Here is a 24,926-nt window from a genome sequence, read left to right as displayed (position 1 = left end):
GACCACGTGGTGGGCGGCGCCTAGCGATGACGTCACACCGCCCACTCCTCCTCACATCATACACGGCCAGCACGACCACGTGGTGGGCGGCGCCTAGTGATGACGTCACACCGCCCACTCCTCCTCACATCATACACGGCCAGCATGACGTCACACCGCCCACTCCTCCTCGCCAGTAATAAGAGGGTAATGAGCTGGAAGTAATATTTTCCGGTACTGATATCCATCATAGGGTCTCAATACTGGAAAAAAAAAAACTCCTCCATTTTGTCCCCATTCATTGTCAATGGGGACAAAACGTAACTGAACAGAATGGAGTGCTCCAAAATGCGTTCCGTTCTCATACCGGATGCTGCGGTTTGCTTTCCCTCCTGGGATGTGTCATGACCCGCTATGCAAGTCAATGGGCATGGATCCGTTTTCTCTGACACAATAGAAAACGGATCCGTCCTCCATTGACTTTCAGTGGAGTTCATTCCGGTGTTCTGCCACTTTTCTATACCCGGACAAAAGTCTATACCCGGAAGTGATGTAGCTGCGCCGGAAGTCACGTGGACGCGTTGGAATCAGCTGGAGGAGGGGGTGCGCGCGCTGCACAAGCGCATTCGGCTAAAGTATAGTAATCTGGCAGAACGCCGCGAGCTGAACCCTGACGGATCCAATAAAAACACTAGTGTGAAAGTAGCCTTCCAAGTAAATCAGAGAGGACTCCTCTGCATAACGGAAACGGGACGGATCCGCCATGCAGCCCATAGATTTCTATTATGACGGAATAAATAACGGAATGCGTTATGGTCCGTGATAACGAAATCCATAACGCAATTCACCTTTTACTACCAAACAAAATACGAACGAATTTCAAAATCTGAGATTGGCTCATCTCTAGTGGTGATGCCCATGATGTTTAGATTTGTTTTATTTTCTAAGGAAAGGGGGCGATTTAGACTTTTAGATTTTGCACAGGTCGGGCGGCTCACCTGTGCGCTCTCATGCATCCGATTCACCCAATCAGAGGAAAAAAGAATCTATCGATTTGGTAAAGAGCGGCCCTCTCTATTTGGAAGCCCTCGGAGATATACAGGAAGAGCAATAAAACAGATTAAAACAAATATATGTCTAAAAAACCCAAATATATAATTTTTTTATAAAAGGCACCTGAAGTTCACACACTACGTCTAAAGTACATATCAGGAAACCACTGCCGGGGCGAGTGCGGATACTGCTTCACAACCAGTCCTTCCAAATGAGTCTTATAATAGGCAGGAGATGTTATCAAACAGATGTTGCAAGAATGTGATGAATCTGTCCATCCAGAGCAGGGGTTCAACATTCCCGATAATCTCTTTATGGACTGCTAATTAATCCTGGTGTCTCATGGAACGCAGTACATGGATCACAAGTTGTCCAATATGTACAGTCAGCTCCATAAACACCAATCTAAATCTCTCCTCCACTTGCTGTCTCTTTCTGTTCTCCTGCTACCAGCTGCAGGGGATATTTCACCAAATCCTGGCCCTCCTCTGCCACACACAGAAACCCCAAAAATCGGATTAATGTTCACTGCACTTCCTCTCCAGTCTCTTTTAACCCCGGTACGTCATCTATACCGGTACGTCATCTATAGTTCCGATCACCGCCGCTCGGCGGGCGGTGATCGGAACACAGTGCCTGCTCAATGGCTTTTCAATGTTGCAGCGGCAGTGGTCGGGAGTGCCATCGGGTCCCCACGGGGCTGTGGGGGGGGGACCCGATGGCATGGAAGGCAGCACGATGCCTAAGGAAAGCATCGCGCTGCCTTCCGGTGACGAACCTGTGAGATCCGAGCCCCCTGGATCTCACAGGCCCCGGAAGCTGTATGAGTAATACACACAGTATTACTCATACAGCCAATGCATTCCAATACAGAAGTATTGGAATGCATTGTAAGGGATTAGACCCCCAAAAGTTCAAGTCCCAAAGTGGGACAAAAAATAAAGTGAAAAAAAAAAAGTTTAAAAAATAAAGTTTTCTCCAAAAAAGAATTTAAAGTTTCAAGTAAAAATAAACAAAAACGTAATTTTCCCCAAATAAAGTTAAAAAAAATTGGTAAAAAATAAGGGGGGGGGGAGTATACATATTAGGTATCGCCGCGTCCGTATCGACCGACTCTATAAACATATCACATAAAATAAAAACTGTGCTATATAAACCATTTTTTGTCACCTTACATCACAAAAAGTGTAATAGCAAGCAATCAAAAAGTCATATGCACCCCAAAATAGTGCCAATCAAACCGTCATCTCATCCTGCAAAAAATGAGACCCTACCCAAGATAGTCACCCAAAAACTGAAAAAACTATGGCTCTCAGAATATGGAGACACTAAAACATGATTTTTCTTTTTGTTTCAAAAATGATATTATTGTGTAAAACTTACATAAATAAAAAAAAGTATACATATTAGGTATCACCGCGTCCGTATCGACCAGCTCTATAAAAATATCACATGACCTAACCCCTCAGATGAACACCGTAAAAAATTGAAAATAAAAACTGTGCTAAATAAACCATTTACATGTAAGTCACCTTACATCACAAAAAGTGTAATAGCAAGCGATCAAAAAGTCACATGCACCCCAAAATAGTGCCAATAAAACCATCATCCCATCCCGCAAAAATCATACCCTACCCAAGGTAATCGCCCAAAAACTGAAAAAATTATGGCTCTCACTGGAAACACTAAAACATGATTTTTTTTGCTTCAAAAAAAAATCATTGTGTAAAACTTACATAAATAAAAAAAATATACATATTAGGTATTGCCGCATCTGTGACAACCTGGTCTATAAAAATACCACATGATCTAACCTGTCAGATGAATGTTGTAAATAACAAAAAATAAAAACGGTGCTAAAACAGCTATTTCTTGTTATCTTGCCTCACAAAAAGTGTAATATAGAGCAACCAAAAATCATATGTACCCTAAACTAGTACCAACAATACTGCCACCCTATCCCGTACTTTCTAAAATGGGGCCACTTTTTTGGAGTTTCTACTCTAGGGGTGCATCAGGGGGGCTTCAAATGGGACATCTGCCTTCCAAAAACCGTATGGCATTCCTTTCCTTCTGCGCCCTGCCGTGTGCCTGTACAGCTGTTTATGACCACATATGGGGTGTTTCTGTAAACTACAGAATCAGGGCCATAAATATTGCATTTGTTTGGCTGTTAACCCTTGCTTTGTTACTGGGAAAAATTGATTAAAATGGAAAATTTGCCAAAAAATTGAAATTCTGAAATTTCATCTCCATTTGCCAATAACTCTTGTGGAACACCTAAAGGGTTAACGACGTTTGTAAAATCAGTTTTGAATACCTTGAGGGGTGTAGTTTCTTAGATGAGGTCACTTTTATGGAGTTTCTACTCTAGGGGTGCATCAGGGGGGCTTCAAATGGGACATCTGCCTTCCAAAAACCGTATGGCATTCCTTTCCTTCTGCGCCCTGCCGTGTGCCCGTACAGCAGTTTACGACCACATATGGGGTGTTTCTGTAAACTACAGAATCAGAGCCATAAATATTGAGTTTGGTTTGGCTGTTAACCCTTGCTTTGTAACTGGAAAAAAATTATTAAAATGGAAAATCTGCCAAAAAAGTGAAATTTGGAAGTTGTATCTCTATTTTCCATTAATTCTTGTGGAACACCTAAAGGGTTAAAAAAGTTTTTTAAATCAGTTTTGAATACCTTGAGGGGTGGTTTATAGAATGGGGTCATTTTTGGGTGGTTTCTATTATGTAAGCCTCGCAAAGTGACTTCAGACCTGAACTGGTCCCTAAAAATTGGGTTTTTGAAAATTTCTGAAAAATTTCAAGATTTGCTTCTAAACTTCTAAGCCTTGTAACATCCCCCAAAAATAAAATATCATTCCCAAAATGATCCAAACATGAAGTAGACATATTGGGAATGTAAAGTAATAACTGTTTTTGGAGGTATTACTATGTATTATAGGAGTAGAGAAATTTAAACTTGGAAATTTGGAATTTTTTTATTTTTTTTGGTAAATTTGGTATTTCTTCATAAATAAAAAAGATTTTTTTTACTTCATTTTACCAGTGTCATGAAGTACAATATGTGATGAAAAAACTATCTCAGAATGGCCTGGATAAGTCAAAGCGTTTTAAAGTTATCACCACTTAAAGTGACACTGGTCAGATTTTCAAAAAATGGCCAAGTCCGTAAGGTGAAGTCGAGTCCTTAAGGGGTTAACTGCGCACTCTGGAACGCACGGTCGGTTCGTAACAAATTACCCACAATCCACAATTTTTTCCTCTCGCGCTCTCTGAACTTGCTAGCCCTTACAGAAACCTGGCTTCAACCTTCTGACACTGCTTCCCCTGCTGCCCTATCCTATGGTGGACTTCACTTCTCCCATACCCCCAGACCTGATGACAGGCACGGTGGAGGAGTAGGCATACTACTTTCCCCACAGTGGTACATTTCAGGTCATTCCCCCTGTACCCTCTCTCACATTCCCCTCTTTTGAGGTTCACACCATTAGACTCTACCATCCTTTCCCCCTGAGAGGTGCAGTTGTCTATCGTTCCCCAGGCTCCCCTTACCAATTCCTGGATCACTTTGCAGCTTGGCTTCCTCGCTTCCTCTCTCTTCTGAATCAGCAACTCTTATTATGGGTGATTTAAATATTCCCATTGATGATCCTACCTCCCCATCAGCCGCTCTCTTTCTTTCTTTAACCTCCTCTCTTGGTCTATCACAGCTCACTTCCTCTGCCACGCATGAACAGGGCAATATACTTGATCTAGTCTTCTTCCGTCATTGCTCAGTCTCAAACTTTAGTAACTTATCCTTCCCACTTTCTGACCACAATCTTCTTTCATTTACCATAAAGACCTCTTACTTTTCTCATCACAATCCTACTTTTCACACTTACAGAAACCTACACTCCATTAACTGCCAGCAACTTATTAACACCCTACAACTAGCTCTTACCCCAATCACTTCCCTCCCCTGCCCAGACTTGGCTGCCAATCATTACGACCAGACCCTCAAAACCACCCTAGATGAAGTTGCTCCAATATCAATCCGACCCTCTCGACACAGAACACGGCAACCCTGGCACACACCGGAAACACGTTTTCTCCAGCGCTGCTCTAGATGTGCAGAACGCTTATGGAGAAAATCGCAAATATCAGCAGACTTCCTCCATTATAAATTTATGCTCAAAACCTATAATTCGGCTCTCAACATTGCCAAACAAAAGTACTTCACCTCTCTCATCTCCTCACTCTCAAATAACTCAAAACGACTTTTTGACACTTTTCACTCCCTTCTAAGCTCTAAAGTTCCAGAACCTGACACTGACCTCTGCGCTGATGGCATGGCCACCCACTTCAGAGACAAGATTGGCAGTATCCGGCAGGAAATAATCTCCCAGTCCCCGAATAATTTCAATCCTCCTCCCTCCCATTCCTCCACATGCTCTCTCTCCTTTTTTGACCCTATAACAGAGGAAGAAGTTTTCAGGCTTCTCTCTTCTTCTCGACCCACGACTTGTAGCAGTGATCCTATTCCACCACACCTCCTCCAGTCACTCTCCCCGGCCGTCATCACTCACCTAACCAGAATTTTTAACCTCTCTCTCTCTCTTCTGGTATCTTTCCCTCCTCTTTCAAACACTTTATTATAACCCCACTACTAAAGAAACCATCTCATGACCCGACCTGTGCTGCTAACTACTGACCTGTTTCTAACCTCCCCTTCATCTCTAAACTCCTTGAACGTCTTGTCTACTCTCGCTTAATAAGCTCTCTCTCTGCAAACTCTCTTCTTGACCCCTTACAATCTGCCTTCCGCCCTCTTCACTCTACAGAAACTGCCCTTACTAAAGTGTCCAACGATCTTCTAACAGCAAAAATAAATAGTGACTATTCGCTACTGATTCTTCTGGATCTCTCTGCAGCGTTTGAAACCGTAGACCATAAACTCCTCCTCACCATGCTCCACTCAATTGGCCTTAAAGGATAACTGTCACACTTAGACCCTAATTTCAATTTTCATATATGTAGTTACTAATAACATGATATTCCAGAATCAGTTACTATCAGACTGACTTACCCCATATTTAATAAGATTCGGCCCTTAGCAACCAGTCTGCATAAAACTGCAATTTCACTATTCAGTTAAGATGGCCGCCACTGCCCTCACCCTGAGGCTAATCCCGCCTGCCCCCACTAGCCAGTAACAATAGCCCCCCAAAAGTGTCAGTAACCAGAGCCCTCCCCCCTAAAGGGTTAATCTCCTGCAGCACAAAGGGATCCTCTTACCACTTGTTGCTTTCATTTATACACTGAGCAGACGGCAGATCTCCTTTCCCTGTTGTGCGCTGCTTCAACTCTGCATTCTCCAGCTCTGCTGAGTGAGGGAGCGTCTGCCAAGCGCAGGGACAGGGAGAAGTGCACACAGCCCAGGCACTGTTATCAGCTGCTGGGGAGGACCTGGCTTTAATCATTTACCTACAGTCCCTGGCTGTCAGTAATCTGACCCTGCACGCTGCGCTTCTGCGTCCTCCGTCCTTCAACAGATAGACGGACCATGCCTAGCAACCCTATTTTAAGCACAGGTAAAAGTAGGCAGTGCAGGGAACAAAAATGTGGAATTAAGGGGTAATTGAATACACAGTGAAAAGTTGAAATAGGGCCACCAAGGTGATATTAATACCACAATCCAATACTCCAAAAATAAATAAATATGACAGTTATACTTTAAAAGGAATCTGTCACCTGCTTTTACCATTTTAAGCTGGCACCATCGCTATGTTGACTAAAGTACCTTATTTCCAGCAGTCTTCTTTTTACTTTATTTCGTTTTGTAGTTTTGATATAAAAGCGCTTTTTCTGTTATGCTAATTAGGGTCCAAGGTGCCCAAAGGTGCTTTTTTTCCCTCTCCGGAGCCCAGTGACGCCCCCCTGCAGTGCCCAGCCCGCCTTAATTTGAATTCCAAGAACGCCTCCTGATCATCAAATAACCTCCCACAGCCCCAGCAAACGGTTCCGCCCCCTCCCCACGTCATAGTCCACCTTATAGAAATGCCCCGTCCTTCTTCCTGTCTGCGGCCAGAAAACTCGCGCAGGCGCAGTACTGCCAGCGGCCTGCGCGATCATCAACGTCCTGAGGGCAACAGCCTCAAAAGTCTCACTGGGCATGCGCCGAGCCCAGTGAGGTGACCTGAGCGCTGTTGCCCTCAGGACGTTGATGATCGTGCAGGCCGCTGGCAGTACTGCGCCTGCGCGAGTTTTCTGGCCGCAGACAGGAAGAAGGACGGGGCATTTCTATAAGGTGGACTATGACGTGGGGAGGGGGCAGAACCGTTTGCTGGGGCTGTGGGAGGTTATTTGATGATCAGGAGGCGTTCTTGGAATTCAAATTAAGGCGGGCTGGGCACTGCAGGGAGGCGTCACTGGGCTCCGGAGAGGGAAAAAAACGCCCCTTTGGGCACCTTGGACCCTAATTAGCATAACAGAAAAAGCGCTTTTATATCAAAACTACAAAATGAAATAAAGTAAAAAGAAGAGTCCTGGAAATAAGGTACTTTAGTCAACATAGCGATGGTGCCAGCTTAAAAATGGTAAAAGCAGGTGACAGATTCCCTTTAAAGACACTGCTCTCTCTTGGTTCTTCCTATCTCTCTGGCCGCTCCTTTAGTGTATCATTCGCTGGCTCTTCTTCTTCTCCTCTTCCTCTTGATGTTGGAGTTCCCCAAGGCTCAGTACTAGGTCCTCTACTCTTCTCCCTCTATACAGCCCCCATCGGACAGACTATCAGTAGATTTGGCTTTCGATAGCATCTCTATGCTGACGACACCCAACTATACACTTCATCCCCTGCTTTACTCCAAAACACCAGTAATTGTCTGGCAGCTGTCTCTAACATCATGTCCTCTCTGTATCTAAAACTGAACCTCTCAAAAACTGAACTTCTGGTCTTTCCCCATCTACTAACTCACCTAAACTTGATATTTCAATTTCGGTCTGCAGCACTATCATAACTCCTGTGCAACTCCTGTGCTGCACCTGAGGGGTTAATTGTGCGCATCATAGCCCCCTGTAAGAAACATAGAATGTGTCGGCAGATAAGAACCATTCGGCCCATCTAGTCTGCCCAATATACTGAATACTATGAATAGCCGCTGGCCCTATCTTATATGAAGGATGGCCTTATGCCTATCCCATGCATGCTTAAACTCCTTCACTGTATTTGCAGCTACTACTTCTGCAGGAAGGCTATCCCATGCATCCACTACTCTCTCAGTAAAGTAATACTTCCTGATATCACTTTTAAAACGATGTCCTCTTGTAGCAGTTTTTCTTCTATTAAATATTCTCTCCTCTTTTACCTTGTTGATTCCCTTTATGTATTTAAAAGTTTCTATCATATCCCCTCTGTCTCGTCTTTCTTCCAAGCGATACATGTTAAGGTCCTTTAATCTTTCCTGGTAAGTTTTATCCTGCAATCCATGTACTAGTTTAGTAGCTCTTCTCTGAACTCTCTCCAAAGAATCAATATCCTTCAGGAGATATGGTCTCCAGTACTGAGCACAAAAGAGATCATGTGCTGCCAGGCAGGAGGGGGCACACCCCCCTCCCTCCCTCCCCAGTTTTAAATTCATTGGTGGCCAGTGGGCCCCCCTCCCTCTCTTGTATTTAACACATTGGTGGCCAGTGCGGCCGGCCCCCCCTCCCTCCCCTGTAGTACTGTAGATTCATTGGTGGCCAGTAAACCCCCCCCTATCATTGGTGGCAGCGGAGAGTTCCGATCGGAGTACCAGTTTAATAGCTGGGGCTCCGATCGGTAACCATGGCAACCAGGACGCTACTGCAGTCCTGGTTGCCATGGTTACTTAGCAATTTTTAGAAGCATTATACTTACCTGCGAGCTGCGATGTCTGTGTCCGCCCGGGCGCTCTTCCTACTGGTAAGTGACAGGTCTGTGCTATAGGCAATGCGCCGCACAGGCCTTTCACTTACCAGTAGGAGGAGCCCCGGCCGGTCACAGACATCGCAGCTCGCAGGTAAGTATAATGCTTCTAAAAATTGCTAAGTAACCATGGCAACCAGGACTGCAGTAGCGTCCTGGTTGCCATGGTTACCGATCGGAGCCCCAGCGATTAAACTGGGACTCCGATCGATACTCTCCGCTGCCACCAATGATAGGGGGGGGAGATTTTAATTAGGAGGGGGAGGGAGGGGGAGCCCACTGGCCACCAATGAATCTACAGTACTACTGGGGAGGGAGGGGGGGGGCGGCCGCACTGGCCACCAATGTGTTAACTACAGGGGAGGGAGGGGGGGGCCGGCCGCACAGCCACCAATGTGTTAACTACAGGGGAGGGAGGGGGGGCCGGCCGCACTGGCCACCAATGTGTTAACTACAGGGGAGAGAGGGGGGGCCGGCTGCACTGGCCACCAATGAGTTAAATACAGGGGAGGGAGGGGGGGCCGCACTGACCACCAATGAGTTAAATACAGGGGAGGGAGGGGGGCCGCACTGACCACCAATGAGTTAAATATACAGGGGGGGAGGGGGGGTCTGCCCCCTGCTGCCTGGCAGCACCTGCCAGGCAGCAGTCATGTACACAGTTATTTTAGTATATTCTAACCTGAAGCGTCCCCATCACCATGGGAACGCCTCTGTGTTAGAATATACTGTCGGATCTGAGTTTCACGATTGAACTCAAATCCGATGGTATATTCTAACATAGAGCCGTTCCCATGGTGATGGGGACGCTTCAAGTTAAAATATACCATCGGATTGGAGAAAACTCTGATCCGATGGTATAAAAGGGACTCCTGACTTTACATTGAAAGTCAATAGGGGACGGATCCGTTTGCAATTGCACCATATTGTGTCAATGTCAAACGGATCCGTCCCCATTGACTTGCATTGTAATTCAGGACGAATCCGTTTGGCTCCGCACGGCCAGGCGGACACCAAAACGACTTTTTTTTCATGTCGGTGGATCCTCCAAAAATCAAGGAAGACCCACGGGCGAAAAAACGGTCACGGATCACGGACCAATGGAACCCCGTTTTTACGGACCTTAAAAAAAACGGTCGTGTGCATGAGGCCTTAATTTGAGGGTATTTACATCTAAATCAGATGAACGGTGTAGGAATTACAACAGTTTGCATATGTGCCTCCCACTTGTTAAGGGACCAAAAGTAATGGGACAATTGGCTTCTCAGCTGTTCCATGGCCAGGTGTGTGTTATTCCCTCATTATCCCAACTACAATGAGCAGATAAAAGGTCCAGAGTTCATTTCAAGTGTGCCATTTGCAAACATGTTAGAATCGTGTCGATGTCCCAATATTTATGGACCTGACTGTATCTAGACTCACAAAACCATAATCAAGTGTTGTTGCAGTGTGCAAATAAGGTTCTATAATGTGCAGAAAAAGTTCTGTAGTATCTGAGCCCAGTTCATTCAGAAAGTAAATCTGTGGTCGGGTGTACGTGGCGTCCCACTGGCAATGACACCCTGACCCCAGTTACCTGTTCCGTCGCTCTTGGCACCTCACCAATAGTAGATACGGTCTTCTGTCCCGATCGCGCTTGCAGCGTCTCACGTAGTGTATGTTATACTAGCGTTTCACGCGGTGGGGGAAGCATTCACGTCCCAGTTGCTGAGTTTGTAGGGGGCATAGGCCGGTGAAGACAGGTGCCGATGGCTAGAGCGGTACAGGCTCAGGGGGGTATAGATCGTATGTAGTCCAGATTGGTAATATCGGGTCCAATCGTTATTCACCAGTGATTGTCTCGTGTGGGGAGTTAGTTGTGGGCTTGCACTTGATTAATACTTATGGGTCAATTATGATTGTCGTGTCAATACTATATCCTAATATGTCTGAACTGTTTGAGACACTGTAAACATGATGTGCATTTTGTTTGTTTTTGAATAAAACTCAATTTAAAAAAAAGATATCTGATTTTTTTTTTTTTTTTTTAAGTGTTCCAGAGTCATTACCACATAAAGTGACACATGTCAGATGTGGAAAATTAGGCCTGTCACGAAGGTAAAAAAAAACAGCTTGGTCTTGAAAGGGTTAAAACACGCCTAGTACCTGCACAGGATATGAACTCTGCTTTATGGAGTGTTATGAACTTCAACCACACAAAGAGAAAGAATTTTCGAATGATCTGTTTTTTTTGTTTTTTTTTAAGTAAAAGGAAAAAAAACAAAACAAAACAAAAAAAAACCATGGTGCTGTACTTACAAAACCCCAGCAAAATTGCTTGTACATTGATTAGAGTGTTCCCTTCTGATTCATTAAACCAGAAGATGCAGAGGAGTATAGTACATACTGTGCACCTATTGACAATCAAGGACAAGTGGTATTGAGATCCGTGGCTCCTGACGAGCTGTGAACACGTTGTAATAAGCATCTGCTAAAATCTAGGCTAGCAAGACATTACGTCCCCCGTGAGGGCCAGCATGGGGTTCTATCTCACCTCTGCTTCTTAATGTTATAAGACTTGAGGTGGATGGATTTCTTAGGGTGTTATGTTAACACGTCTGTGGCTTTTCTATGTCAGGCTGTTAAAAGTTAATCTGTCACCAGGATAATCGCTATTGCAGTAAAGCCATGGCCTAATAGCACTTAGTACCTTATTTCCAGATGTGCCTTAGATGTTTATATCCTCTGAAGGTCCAGTTTATTTGGTATGCAAACGAGCCTTTAAATCGTGTGCGGTAATGAAAGACCTCATAGGAAGAGCTATGGGACCGTACACTTGGGGGGCTCTGTGGTTACAGGATAGTTCCAGTGGTTAGAGCATGTGCTATGAGGTACCGACTGGCCATAGTGTATCGTAGAGATGTAGACGGGTGGTCAATTGACTTCACGGCGGCCAGGAGCTACACAATCTCCACAATGAAATAGGCATGCTCAACCTGCGGCTCTCCAGCTAGTGCAAAACTATAACTCCCATCATTCCCAGACAGCCTACAGCAGGGCATGGTGGGAGTTGTAGTTTTACAACAGCTGGAGAGCCGCAGGTTGAGCATTCTTGGGTTATTGGAATTAGGATTGTTTTGATACCCAAATTTTAATTCTATCAATGAAATAGAATATTGCAGCGCTCACCTGCTGCGAGCACGGACACGGCTGTTACTACAAACTTGTAACAAAAATCGATAAAAATAAATCCAGCTCTTTTAAACAACAGGAGACACTTTATTGATGCGGTAAAAACTTTCCGATCCTCATACCCAAGAATACAATCTACGCGTTTCGGACCTTAATCACGACATGAGTAACATATACCAAGCAGTTACTTATATATTCCTCCCACACCAGTCCGTAGTGGTTTCGATGTCACATGACTATAAACTGCTTGATAAAATCAGAACACATAATAATCTTTCTTTTAAAAACGGTCAGTCTAATAAGATGAAATCAAGGAAAATCTTCAATGCAATATTCGGCTGCAGACATGTAATCAGTTATATTGCAGGACCAAATCCTGTCTTCTATTTAAACCTGCTGGAATGCAGGGACTAAGTTGAAACATCCAGAAAGCCTCTCTGTGTTTAGAGCTTCCTCCGATGGTCTCCACCTCGGGGGGCTTTCTGGATGTTTCAACATCCTTCCTGTTCCGGCCCGGCGGTCATGTGATCACCGGGACCGGAGAGTGCAGGAGCTGTGTGAGGTCTTTCAGAGACCTCGATCAGCCCTGCACTGAGGCTGTACAGCGCTGGATTGACTCTCTGGGGGGTGCATTTCTCCTGTAACTGGGGCTACTATGTCAGCCCCAGTTACAGGAGAAATCAACAGTGGGAAAAAAAAAAAAGTGAAGTAAATGTCCCCCAGAGATCTTGTATGACCCTATGGGGGACGAAAAGTGTAAAATAAAAATATAAAAATAAAGTCCAAAATAGAAAAAATAAAATAGACATATTTGGTATTGCCGCATCCGTGACGGTAGGCTCTATAAATATATAACATGATCGACCCAGTCCGATAAACACCATAAAAAATATATATATAAATAACTGTCAAAAAAAAGCAATTTGTCACCTTACATCACAAAAAGTGCAACACCAAGTAATCAAAAAGGCATATGTCCCACAAAATGGTACCAATAAAACCGTCACCTCATCCCGCAAAAAATGAGCCCCTACATAAGAAAATCTCAAAAAAAAAAAAAGAAAACTATAGCTCTCAGAACATGGACACATTAAAACATAATTTTTGGGGTTTCAAAAATACTATTATTGTGTAAAACTTAAATAAAAATAAGTATACATATTAGGTATCGCCACATCCGTAACGATCTGCTCTATAAAAACCCCATTGTAGTAACTACACCCCTCAAGTTACTTAAAACCGATTTTACAAACTTTGTTAACCCTTTAGGCGTTCCACAAGAATTAAAGGAAAATGGAGATAAAAAATTTAAATTTCACTTTTTTGGCAGATTTTCCATTTTAATCCAATATTTATTACCCAGATTCTGCGGTTTACAGAAACACCCCACATGTGGTCATAAACTGCTGTATGGGCACACGGCAGGGCGCAGAAGAAAAGGAACTCCACATGGTTTTTAGATGCCATGTCCCATTTGAAGCCCCCCCTGATGCACCCTTACAGTAGAAACTCCCAAGAAGTTACCCCATTTTGGACACTAGGAATTAAGGTGCCTGTTTTATTGGTACTATTTTTGGGTACATATGATTTTTTTGATCATTCATTATAACACTTTATGGGGCAAGGTGACCAAAAAATTGGTTGTTTTAGCACAGTTTTTTTTTATTTATTTTTACAGCGTTCATCTGAGGGGTTAGGTCATGTGACAGTTTTATAGAGCAGATCGTTACGGACGTGGCGATACCTAATATGTATACTTTTTCTTATTTATTTAAGTTTTACACAATAGTATTTCTGAAACCAATAAAATTATGTTTTAGTGTCTCCATAGTCTGAGAGCCATAGCTTTTTTATTTTTTGGGCGATTGTCTTAAATAGGGGCTCATTTTTTGCAGGATGAGGTAACTGTTTGATTGGTACTATTTTGGGGTGTATACGCCTTTTTGATCACTTGGTGTTGCACTTTTTGTGATGTAAGGTGACAAAAATGGCTTTTTTTTACACCGTTTTTATTTAATTTTTTTATGGTGTTTATTGGACGGGGTTGATCATGTGATATATTTATAGAGATGTCGTTACGGACGCGGTGATACCTAATAGGTGTGTTTTTTTTTTTGTTTTTTTTTATAGGAAAAGGCAATTTATTGTTTTAATTTACATTTTTATTTATTTATTTTTACTTTTATTAATTTTCACTTTTTTTTTTAATCAAGTCCCTCTTGGATCTTGAAGATCCAGTGGGGCTGATGGCTGTACTATACTTTGAATGCTCTGTCATTGCAAAGTATAATACTACCAGATTTCCTGTAGGTGGCAACACCGGACGCCTTTGCAAAGCGTCCGGTTACCATGGCAACCATCGGGCACTGCAATCGCAGCGCAGCAGCCTCGATGGTTAAGAGAGGGAGCCCCCTCCCTCTATTATGTTTAATCATATTTTATTAAATGTTTTTTATAAAATTTAAGTATACAAAACAGCAAAGGAACACCTTATGATTAGGCGCCCCGTATTAGATTATGATAATTATGATCCATGACAGTATATCATTAGATACACAAGTGTATGACAGTGCCATAGATACCGCGGCATCTATGGGGTTACAGCAGAGTGCCAGCATAGAGTAGACACTCGCTGCTAATGGTGGCGGCTCAGAAATGGAGCCGCTGCTATCACACACAGCAGGGGGACCGCATCGGGGGCAGTGCTGGAAAAGGGGGGGGGGGATATGGCCAGCATTGAGGGGGCACAATGAATGTATTGGGTAGGGAGGGGGCGGACCGCATCAGGGGCACGATACATAGATGAGGGGGCGGGGACCGATGGCAGAGGCAGGGCTCACGGTGGTGGTGGGGGGGTTGGAGGCGCACTGGAAGGGGGCACAGATCGGGGGGCTTCAGGCCACATTACCTGATTTCAGGCTCTGATCTGCAGAGCGCAGATCAGAGCCTGAAACCGGCATTTTAACACTGCCGCGATCCGATGGGTTAGTCTGCACAGACTAACCAATCGGATCGATTGCCGGCAAGGGACCACTCTGATTTGTCCCTTGCCGGCATTACTAGCGCTTGGATTAAAGAACTGCCATGACATCTATACACGTGGTATGTGCAAATAGCACGTATATAGACGGATTGCAGTCGTGAAGGGGTTAAAAAGTGGGTTTTGGGAATTTTCAAAAAAATTTGAATAATTGCTTCTAAACTTCTAAGCCTTCTAACGTCCTAAAAAAATAAAATGACATTTCCAAAATGATGCCAACATAAAGTAGACATATGGGGAATGTTAAGTAATAAATATTTTATAAGGTATCACTTTCTGTTTTAAAAAGCAGAGAAATTGAAATTTAGAAAATTGCGAATTTTTCAACATTTTTTGGTAATTTTGGTATTTTTTCATAAATAAAGGTGAAATATACTGACTCAAATTTATGACTAGCATGAAGTACAATGTGTCATGAGAAAACAATCTCAGAATGACTTGGATAAGGAAAAGCGTTCCAAAGTTATTACCACATAAAGTGAGATATGTCAGTTTTGCAAAATTAGGCCTGGTCAGGAAGGGGGCAAAGGGCCCAGATGGGAAGTGGTTAAAGAACGATTATTATGTGTTCTGATTTTATCAAGCAGTTTATAGTCATGTGACATTCAAACCACTACGGACTGGTGTGGGAGGAGTATATAAGTAACTGCTTGGTATATGTTACTCATGTCATGATTAAGGACCGAAGCATGAGGGTCCGAAACGCGTAGATTGTATTCATCGATTTTGTTACAAAATTTTACCATAAAAAAGTATTGCGATACTAGATACCATGCAAAAAAAAAATAAAACACCAAAAAAAAGCAGCGTGCATTCCGCATTTTATGGAACGTCCGGCCCATAATAGAACAGTCCGATCCTATTTTTGGGGGGGACAAGGTGACAAAAAATTAAATAAAAAATGGCAAATCGTGCATTATTATTATTTTTTTCCTGTAACAGCGCTCACTGCATAGATGTTTTTGAGATTTTAATAGTTTGGACTTTTCAGACGTGGCAATATGTTTATTTATTTATTGTTTATATATAAAATTGGGAAAGGGGGTGATTTATACTTAAAATTTTAAGTTTTCTTTTTACTTATTTTTTTTTAAACAACAACTATTTCCCCCTTAGGTGCTATAAGCTGGATCTTTTCATCCCTTGTCCTATTCACCCTGATAGAGCTCTTTTAGGGTGACTAGGACCTCACACTCTCCCTGCTGTGCATAGGGAGGTTACCATGGCAGCCAGGGCTTCAGTAGTGTCCTGGCTGCCATGGTAACCGAACGGAGCCCCAGCATTACACTGCTGGGGCTCCGATCGGAACTGCCACTGTACCACCAATGAGGAGGAGGGGATGGGACCTTGTGGCCACTGCCAACAATGATTTTAATACTGGGGGGGGGGGCGCACTGAGCCACCAATGATAATACAATTAACATTTAATACAGGAGGCGGGTGGGGCACCTGAGGGGTTAACTGCCGCTAATCCCAGCTCCCCGCCAGCACCCGCCTCCGGGATTTGTATTAAACATTTACTTTCATTGGTGGCGCAGTGCGCCAGCCCCCCTCTCCTCATTGGTGGCAGCGGCGGCACAGGGGGGGGAGGGAGAGACTGCTTCCTTCTCCCCTGTGCTGCTGAGGGAACACAGAGCGCGCTGACAGCAGTGCGCTCCTTGTTCTCTGATAATAGACTGCGCAGTAGCGAAGCCTAGTATTGAAAAAAAATGCAAATCCTGGTATCGAGGTCGATACCAGACAAAAGTATCAATTGGGTATTGAAAATTCAATACCTGAAACAACCCTAATTGCAATGGGTAAAAATTTCCACTCTATCAAATGGTGTATGGATGAAAACAATATTTTGGGAAAACGGAGTGTGAGATCAAACACCAACTGGGTGCAAACAGTCTAAAACTGAGCTTTTTGGCCATCATAGGAACGCAGTCTGTGGCCCAGATCCAACACTTACCATTAACCCAAGAACACCATTCCCACTGCGAAGCCTGGTGGTGCCGGTGTTCTGCTGTGGGGACTGGAAAACTAGTCGGGATTGAAGAAAACATGGATGGCAGTAAAAATAGGGCAATTCTTGAGAAGAACCTGTTTCAGTCTGTCAGAGATGTCACCTTCCAACAGGACAATGACCTGGTCATCAGTATCTGGCCTAACTTATTGTAGGCCGCTATATTGAGATGTTCCTCATGTATTAATGTCAAGCACTCATGCATTGCCATCAACAATAAGAGCGATAAAGAAAAAATGACACCTTTTACATGTATTTATGTAGTTTATGGACATTAAAGTCATTCAGCAGTCTGACATATGGATATGAGACAAGTCAGCCAGAGTTACTTGATGTGATCATTACATTTTAATAGCAATATTTGACTATTTGAAAAGACAAACATGACAATCGGTGTCCTGTCAGAGAAAAACATCATTTACAATCTTCATTCACACATGACGACATTATATATCCCTATGTGACACAGCGGACCGGACAACTCGCCGCCTGAACAAGTCTGCACTTCTATTTTACCAGTTTCCTGTAAGTGCGACATTGGGAACAACTGGGATTCAAGCCACAGATTTAAAGATCCTTTCTGGGAAAAATAGATCTGTCTTTTTATCAAAATAAATGCAAATTTCTCAGATTTTATAAGGTCTCCTTTTAGCTCCAAATTCCAGGCTTCTCTAGAGTTAAAGGGGCATTTATTATGTAGAGGAATTTAATACAAGGCACTTACTAATGTATTGTGATTGTCCATATTGCTGGCTGGATTCATTATTCCATTGCATTATACTCTGTTTCCATAGTTATGACCACCCTCATGCTTGCACGCTATAGGAAAAAGCACTGGCCTATGTCCGGTGCGATGGTCCCAGCCACCAGAGAGACCGGCGCTTTTTCCTATAGTGTACAAGCACGACCACCGCTGATGGATTGCAGGGTGGCCGTAACCATGGAAACAAGCAGAGTATAATACGATGGAAAAATGAATCCAGCCAGCAAAGGGAGCAATATGGAGAATCACAATACATTAGTAAGTGGCTTGTAGTAACTTCCTCTACATAATAAATGCCATTTACTTAAGTGAGACAACCCTCTTTAAAGGGTCACTAACTTTTCACAAAGCTTTTGCTATGTCCTAGATCGGGATAAGTGAAGTGATCTTCAGATCCTAGATCCGAAGTGGCTTTGTTGAAAACTTCGGATTAATGCTGTATGGAGACCCGTCTCCGTACAGCCTCCGATGAGCCGAAGTCTTGCAAGACTTCAATGAATATCTTTAGTAGCTTATTTTTATACTGCAAAACCATTTTAAAACTTGGATCTGAACTCAGCTTCGAGGTACCAAACGGAACTGATCCAAGTGTTAATATAGTTTTGCAGTTTAAAAATCAAATACCAAAGTTATTCATCTTAGTCTTACAAGACTTCGCCTCATCGGAGGCCGTACATTTTAATGCTGTACGGAGACGGATCTCCATAGAGCATTAATCCAAAAAGTTTTGAGCAAAGCAACTTTGGATCTAGGATCCGAAGCTTGCTTCGCTCATCCCTAGTCAGAGAGACCTATGAAATGTTGTGATTGGTGGGGGGCGGCCGTGACCCCCACTGAGCTCTAGAATGAGAGGAGAGAAGAGCGAGTATATCACGTTCTCGCTCCTCGCTGCAGGGAGAAGTCTATAGGGACATCTGGATTCCATCCTCCGCAGCGAGGAGAAAGAGAGGGATATGCAAGCATTTCTATCGTCTAAGGATTGGTGAAGGTCCCGGCCCTCAGAACACAACTTTTCACAGGTCTCTATGACATATGAAACATTTTGTGAACAGTTAATGACCCTTTAAACACTAAACGTCTCTCGGCCCCCAGATGTCACCATGTGGATCTTACCAAGTAACTGAGCAGTATAACATCTGTATCCACAAGCTGCTCACGGGGCGATGGCAGGTACATAGAATTTCATCACATACCTCCATGGTTATGTGAAGGGAAGCTGGTGCTCTGTATGTACATAGTTTATGAAACTGGTCAGAACTACATTTTGATCCTATTTACTGGTAAATTAAAAATACAATAAGTAGACAAGAAACACACACATGCACAGTACACCATGATTTGGTTAGGATTGTGTAGGACAATTTGTTAAAGGGAAGTTCCAGCCACACATTTGGCTGAAGGTGGTTTAAATGCGACTGTGGGAGAAGCAGCCAGGACGGTCTGGATGCATAAAATTCTGGCATGAGTCACAGCCAAATGGATAAAAAACTACCTAAAGGTGCAAAAAAAAAAAAAGTGACAACATCTTTAACTACAGCCGTTGTCAGCTCCCTCCCCCTGTAACAGCAGCGCGGAGGCCAGGAAGCTATATTCAGTTACATACGGCCTCCTAATCCCATGTTACTACCTATCCTCGTGGCATCCATATATAAATATTGGTAAGCATTCATAAAGCTTTGACTAAAGCCAATATGGTAAATTTATAGCCCAACACCATTCTTATCCTCAACAAAGCTGCCTCCTGACGTACATCTCAGCATCATCATGGAAACCATCTTGGGTAACCAACTGTTCTGCACCGTGTTGTCTCCTGCTGAACCAGACGCGTTTCACAGATCATCCCTATGGAAAAGGGGAAACATGTTTTAGGATGCCTGGTGTAACTTCATTCTTACATTCAACTATTTTGTAGGACAATGTAGACTGTGGAAGGAGTAAGGAGAACATCAGGCCTTTGGGATTGCCTTTTGGTAAGGAGTTGAGCCATAGTTCCCTGACACAGGAGGAACCTGAGAAATAAAGGAGAAACGGTCTAATTTATCAAGACTGGATCTACTTCATCCACAAAGGAGATTGTGTTTTGAAATCAGTGATCGAGGCAACATTTGGGATCTATAGACTCATTCAAAAGATTTCTTCACGCAGGAACTAAATCTTTGCTTGCAAAATTAATAGCTGGTGTGACAGACTGAAACGTCCGGAGAAGCCTGAGGGCTAGCCTCCTTCCTATGGACTATGCACCCAGAATTATGGAGACCCCCTCAGACCTCTTGGGGTTACAAGGAACTATGGACCCTGATTTATGTGTGGAGTTTATATGCCACATATTTCCTATTAACCACTAAAGGTGCAGGGTGTGAATCTGAGACTCCCACCGATTGTGTTAGTGATGGGATTAAGATCGCCGACTCTAGGAGTAGCCGACTGATCAGAGGAAGGTCCTCCGTTAAAAAGAATCTCGGAAAAGCCCTTTGATCGCCTATCGTGTGGACAGGTGATAGTTTGTGTGGGATAACCTCCTTAAGAAGAGGACCAATAACTTGCAGAATTACGTTAAACTCACATGGCTGAAATACAGCTCAACTGTTAGGAAGAACATTTTTATGTGATGGCGTTTGAAAGAGCACATAAAAATGAAAAAAAAAAGTCTATAATAAAAAGTTGCTATAGTAGAAATGACAGTAAATGTTTAACTACATTTATTGCATTTATGACTTGCTTGATGAATATGTTTTTCAAAAATATACGTCCTTAAAGAGAATCGGTCTTCAGGAAATAAACTGACGAACTAGGTACGATGCCAATGTAAGGATATCTTTCACTTTACTCATTCTGGAGAAAAGGTACTTTTAATTCCATATGCAAATGAGCAGTTAAGTGCACAGAGGGTGGGCCCAAGCACCTCCAACTCCTCCTTGACTAAGACCAGGTTCCTGCATAGTCATCTTACTGGCCCTGAAGTAGGGGGAGGAGCAAGGGTGCACACAGCGGCTTGGACCCGCGCTCGGTGCACCCTAATTGCTCATTTGCATATGGATTAAAAATCCTTTTCCCCCAGAATGAAGTAACAGATCACAAAGTGAAAGGTGTCATTACATTCAGCTGAGCTTGTGCCTGGTGACGGACTCCCTTTAAGCCATTGATAGAAATCTCACGTTGCTCTTACTTTGGCCACTGCCTTTTTTTGTCGGTCAGTGGAACATACATCACACCCATTAAGCGAACTTTTGTGATAATCCCAGCGCTATCTTTATCGTACTGCTCAAGAACCTGACTTCCACCTTCCGGTCCCACAGGTAGGATCAGTCTTCCTCCTGGCTTTAACTGATTCAGCAGCTGCTCGAGATAAAAGAATAAAACAGTAAATGGCTAAAAAAAATAACTTAAAAATATGCAGTGGAACCTGCCGAAGATATCACCCCTTATTTAGGGTCCATTCACACGTCCGTTATTTCTTTCCTGATCTGTTCCGTTTTTTGCGGAACAGATCTGGACCAGTTCTGTACCCATTCATTTTCAATGGGTCCTGGGAAAAAAAAATAAAAAATAAAAAAAAATCGGACAGCTCAATGTCTGATTTTTTTGCAGTAATATAGTGAAGGAAACCACGGCACTCGTTTATAGTAGTTTTGAAAATTTGTATTTTTCATTTCATAATATTTCATTTCATCATTTATCATTCTATTTTTGTCAGCATCCAGGAATATAATTTGCACAGACTGGCCAACGTTTCGGTCCTAGTATGGGACCTTGATCACGGCCTTAGTCTTTGTTGCATGTTGCCTGTGTGGGATGCGCATCCCACACAGGCAACATGCAACAAAGACTAAGGCCGTGATCAAGGTCCCATACTAGGACCGAAACGTTGGCCAGTCTGTGCAAATTATATTCCTGGATGCTGACAAAAAACCGGAATTAGTCTTACCGGTAATTCTGTTTACATGAGATCATCACGACGGCATACAAGGAGATTGACCCCTGACCTCTGTAGGGGCAGGAACAGAGAAAGGTTAAATACCCTCCTCCCACCACCAACACCAGTGTTTCCAAAATCACACAGAGCAACCCGGTGGTGAAAAATAGTGAAACAAAGGTATTACTTCATACCTTCTAGAGACCTACTAGGTCAAAAACGATTTAAATCATAGGGAGGGAATAACGTGCCGTCGTGATGATCTCATGGAAACAGAATTACCGGTAAGACTAATTCCGGTTTTTCCATAGCATCATCACGACGGCATACAAGGAGATATAAAAAATATATCAGTTAAGGGGGGGCTACAGCCTGGAGGACTTTCCGCCCGAAGGACAGATCAGAAGATCTGGAAAGATCCAGGCGATAGTGCTTTATAAATGTATGAATGCTGGACCAAGTGGCAGCACGACAGATTTCCTCCAGAGAAGCCCCAGCTCTCTCCGCCTGAGAGGAAGACATGGCCCGAGTGGAATGGGCCCTAATGTTGACTGGACATGTAAGGTTTTGTATTTGGTAACAAAGACTAATGGCTTCTTTGAGCCATCTAGCTATAGAGGACCGGGAGGCTTTTTGGCCCTTAAATCTTCCTCCAAACAGGACTAGAAGATTGTCAGATTTCCTAAACTTCCCCGTCACCGTGATATAGTTTAGGACTGCCCGTCTAACGTCCAGAGAGTGAAACGCTGATTCTTTATTATTAGAGGGGTGCTGGCAAAAAGAAGGTAGGGTAACCTCCTGGCTCCGATGAAAATTGGATACGACTTTGGGGAGAAATCCAGGATCCAAACGGAGAATAATTCTATCATCTAGAATACGGAGGTAGGGTTCCCTGATTGATAGGGCTTGTAATTCCCCTACTCTGCGGGCCGAAGTTATCGCAATTAAGAAGGCCGTTTTCAAGGACCATAACTTTATTGGACAGTCAGACATGGGTTCAAAGGGTGGTAAAGTAAGGCCTGTAAGAACGACGTTCAGATCCCAGGAAGGGACACGGGCGGTGATCGTTGGGCGGAGCCTCGTCGCCGCCTTAATGAATCTTTTGATCCAACGATGGCCGGCTATATCTTGGTCAAAGAAACAACCTAGGGCTGAGATTTGGACCTTCAAGGTAGAGGGTCTAAGTCCCAGGTCCAGACCTTGCTGTAGGAAATCCAGTATTCTTTGGATGTTGGGTTTACGCAAATGTGGCGATTCGTCCCCACTCCAGGAACAAAAACGTTTCCAGATCTTAAGGTAAATTGCTGACGTTACCTTCTTTCTGGAGGCTTTCAAAGTAGAAATAACTTCGTCTGACAGGCCCTGAAGCTTCAGGGTTTGGGACTCAGGATCCAAGCCGCCAATTTCAGAAACTGCGGGTTTGGGTGTAGAACTGGACCCTGCTGGAGTAGATCCCCCCGCACAGGAAGGAGCCATGGATCTTGTAGGGAAAATTTTTGGAGGGATGAGAACCAGCTTCTCTTTGGCCATAGGGGAGCGATCACAATCACCGTGGCCTTGTCTTGAAGAATTTTTTGTACCACCTTCGGAATTAGAGGAAGTGGAGGGAAGGCATAGCACAGATTCCAATGCCAACGAATGGCGAAGGCGTCTAAGGCATGAGGTCTGTCCCTGGGGTTTAGGGAACAGAATGTTTCCACCTTTGAGTTTGCCCTGGTGGCAAATAGATCCACGTCGGGCATCCCCCATTTCCTTACTACTAGCCCGAATATTTCTGGACTTAGAGACCATTCTGTATGGTCGATTCTGTGGCGACTGAGAAAATCCGCTTCCTGATTTAGTATTCCCTTCAGATGAACTGCCGATATCGAGGCCACATTCTGTTCTGCCCAAGCAAAGATTTTTGTTGACAGTGCTTGTAGGGTTACGGACCGCGTTCCCCCTTGATGGGAAAGGTAGGCAATGGCCGTAGTGTTGTCCGACAGCACTTTTATGTGATGATGACACAACATCTCCTCTGCTACCTTTAACACCTCCCAGACTGCTCTCAGTTCCCTGAAGTTCGATGACTGGGATCTGATCGAATCTGGCAAGTGCCCTGGAACATACGATCCCCCACCTTTGCACCCCAGCCGGACAGACTTGCGTCTGTTATTACCTGGACCTGTGGAGTCTTCTGCCACGGATTTCCCCGTGATAAGTTTCCGTGGTCTTTCCACCAATTTAGGGACTGCAGAATCTGAGTTGGTGGACTTACTTGATGATCTAGAGAGGATTGGCACCTGTTCCAGACACTCAGGATCCAGGACTGTAGGGGTCTGAAGTGTATTTGACACCAGGGAACTGCCTGAATACAGGATGTTAGCAGGCCCAGCAGACTCATCGCCTCTCTGATAGAGCAGGATCTTCTTTTTTGAAAGGACCTGATCTTTTGTTGGAGAACTGATATTTTGTCTCGAGGTAGGAATACCGCTTGCCTTCGGGAGTCTAGGATCATCCCTAAGAAACGAACTTCCCTTGAGGGGGTGAGGACGGACTTTCCTTTGTTCACGATCCACCCCAGATCGTCTAGGATGGAGAGAAAAAGCTTCAGGTTCGAACTGATTTGGCTGAGACTTTCGCTGACTAGAAGGAAATCGTCCAAATAAGGGATTATCATAAGTCCCTGTCTTCGGGCAAAGGCGACCATCTCTACCACTACTTTGGTAAATATTCTTGGCGCAGATGAAATCCCGAAGGGAAGGGCCCTGAACTGGTAGTGATGGACGTTCCCTGATATATCCTGGATTGCAAACCGGAGAAACTTCTGTGAGTCGGTGTGAATGGGAATGTGGTAATAAGCGTCTTGTAGGTCTATTGTGCACATGAAGACGTCTTTGCTTAGCAGAGGGATTGTAGATGCTAGGGTCTCCATCCTGAATTTTTGATAACGGATGAATCTGTTTAGTGGTTTCAGGTTTATGATAGTCCGAAAAGTGCCTTCTTTCTTCCTGATTAGAAATAGGGTAGAATAGAAACCCCTGCCTCTTTCTGGAGGCGGGACCGGTGAGATTACATTCAT

At 43.8% G+C, this 24,926-nt stretch overlaps 1 protein-coding gene across 3 annotated transcripts in view; it reads right to left on the bottom strand.

Annotated features, from left to right (window-relative positions):
• Window positions 1-18,474: 18,474 nt before the first annotated feature.
• LOC120981662 (protein-L-isoaspartate(D-aspartate) O-methyltransferase-like) overlaps window positions 18,475-24,926 on the bottom strand; it is a 29,761-nt gene continuing 23,309 nt past the window's right edge. For all 3 annotated transcript variants that reach the window (XM_040411269.1, XM_040411266.1, XM_040411268.1), the window contains exons 8-9: window positions 21,119-21,288; window positions 18,475-19,794 (exon numbers count right to left, since the gene is read on the bottom strand). In XM_040411269.1, coding sequence (XP_040267203.1) covers window positions 19,782-19,794; window positions 21,119-21,288 — 183 coding nt within the window. In that variant the 3' untranslated portion in view covers window positions 18,475-19,781. The remainder of the gene's footprint in view (window positions 19,795-21,118; window positions 21,289-24,926) is intronic.

Source organism: Bufo bufo, chromosome 11, assembly GCF_905171765.1.
Source record: "Bufo bufo chromosome 11, aBufBuf1.1, whole genome shotgun sequence".
Lineage (NCBI taxonomy): Eukaryota > Metazoa > Chordata > Amphibia > Anura > Bufonidae > Bufo > Bufo bufo.
This window is presented reverse-complemented; position numbering and strand designations above follow the sequence as displayed.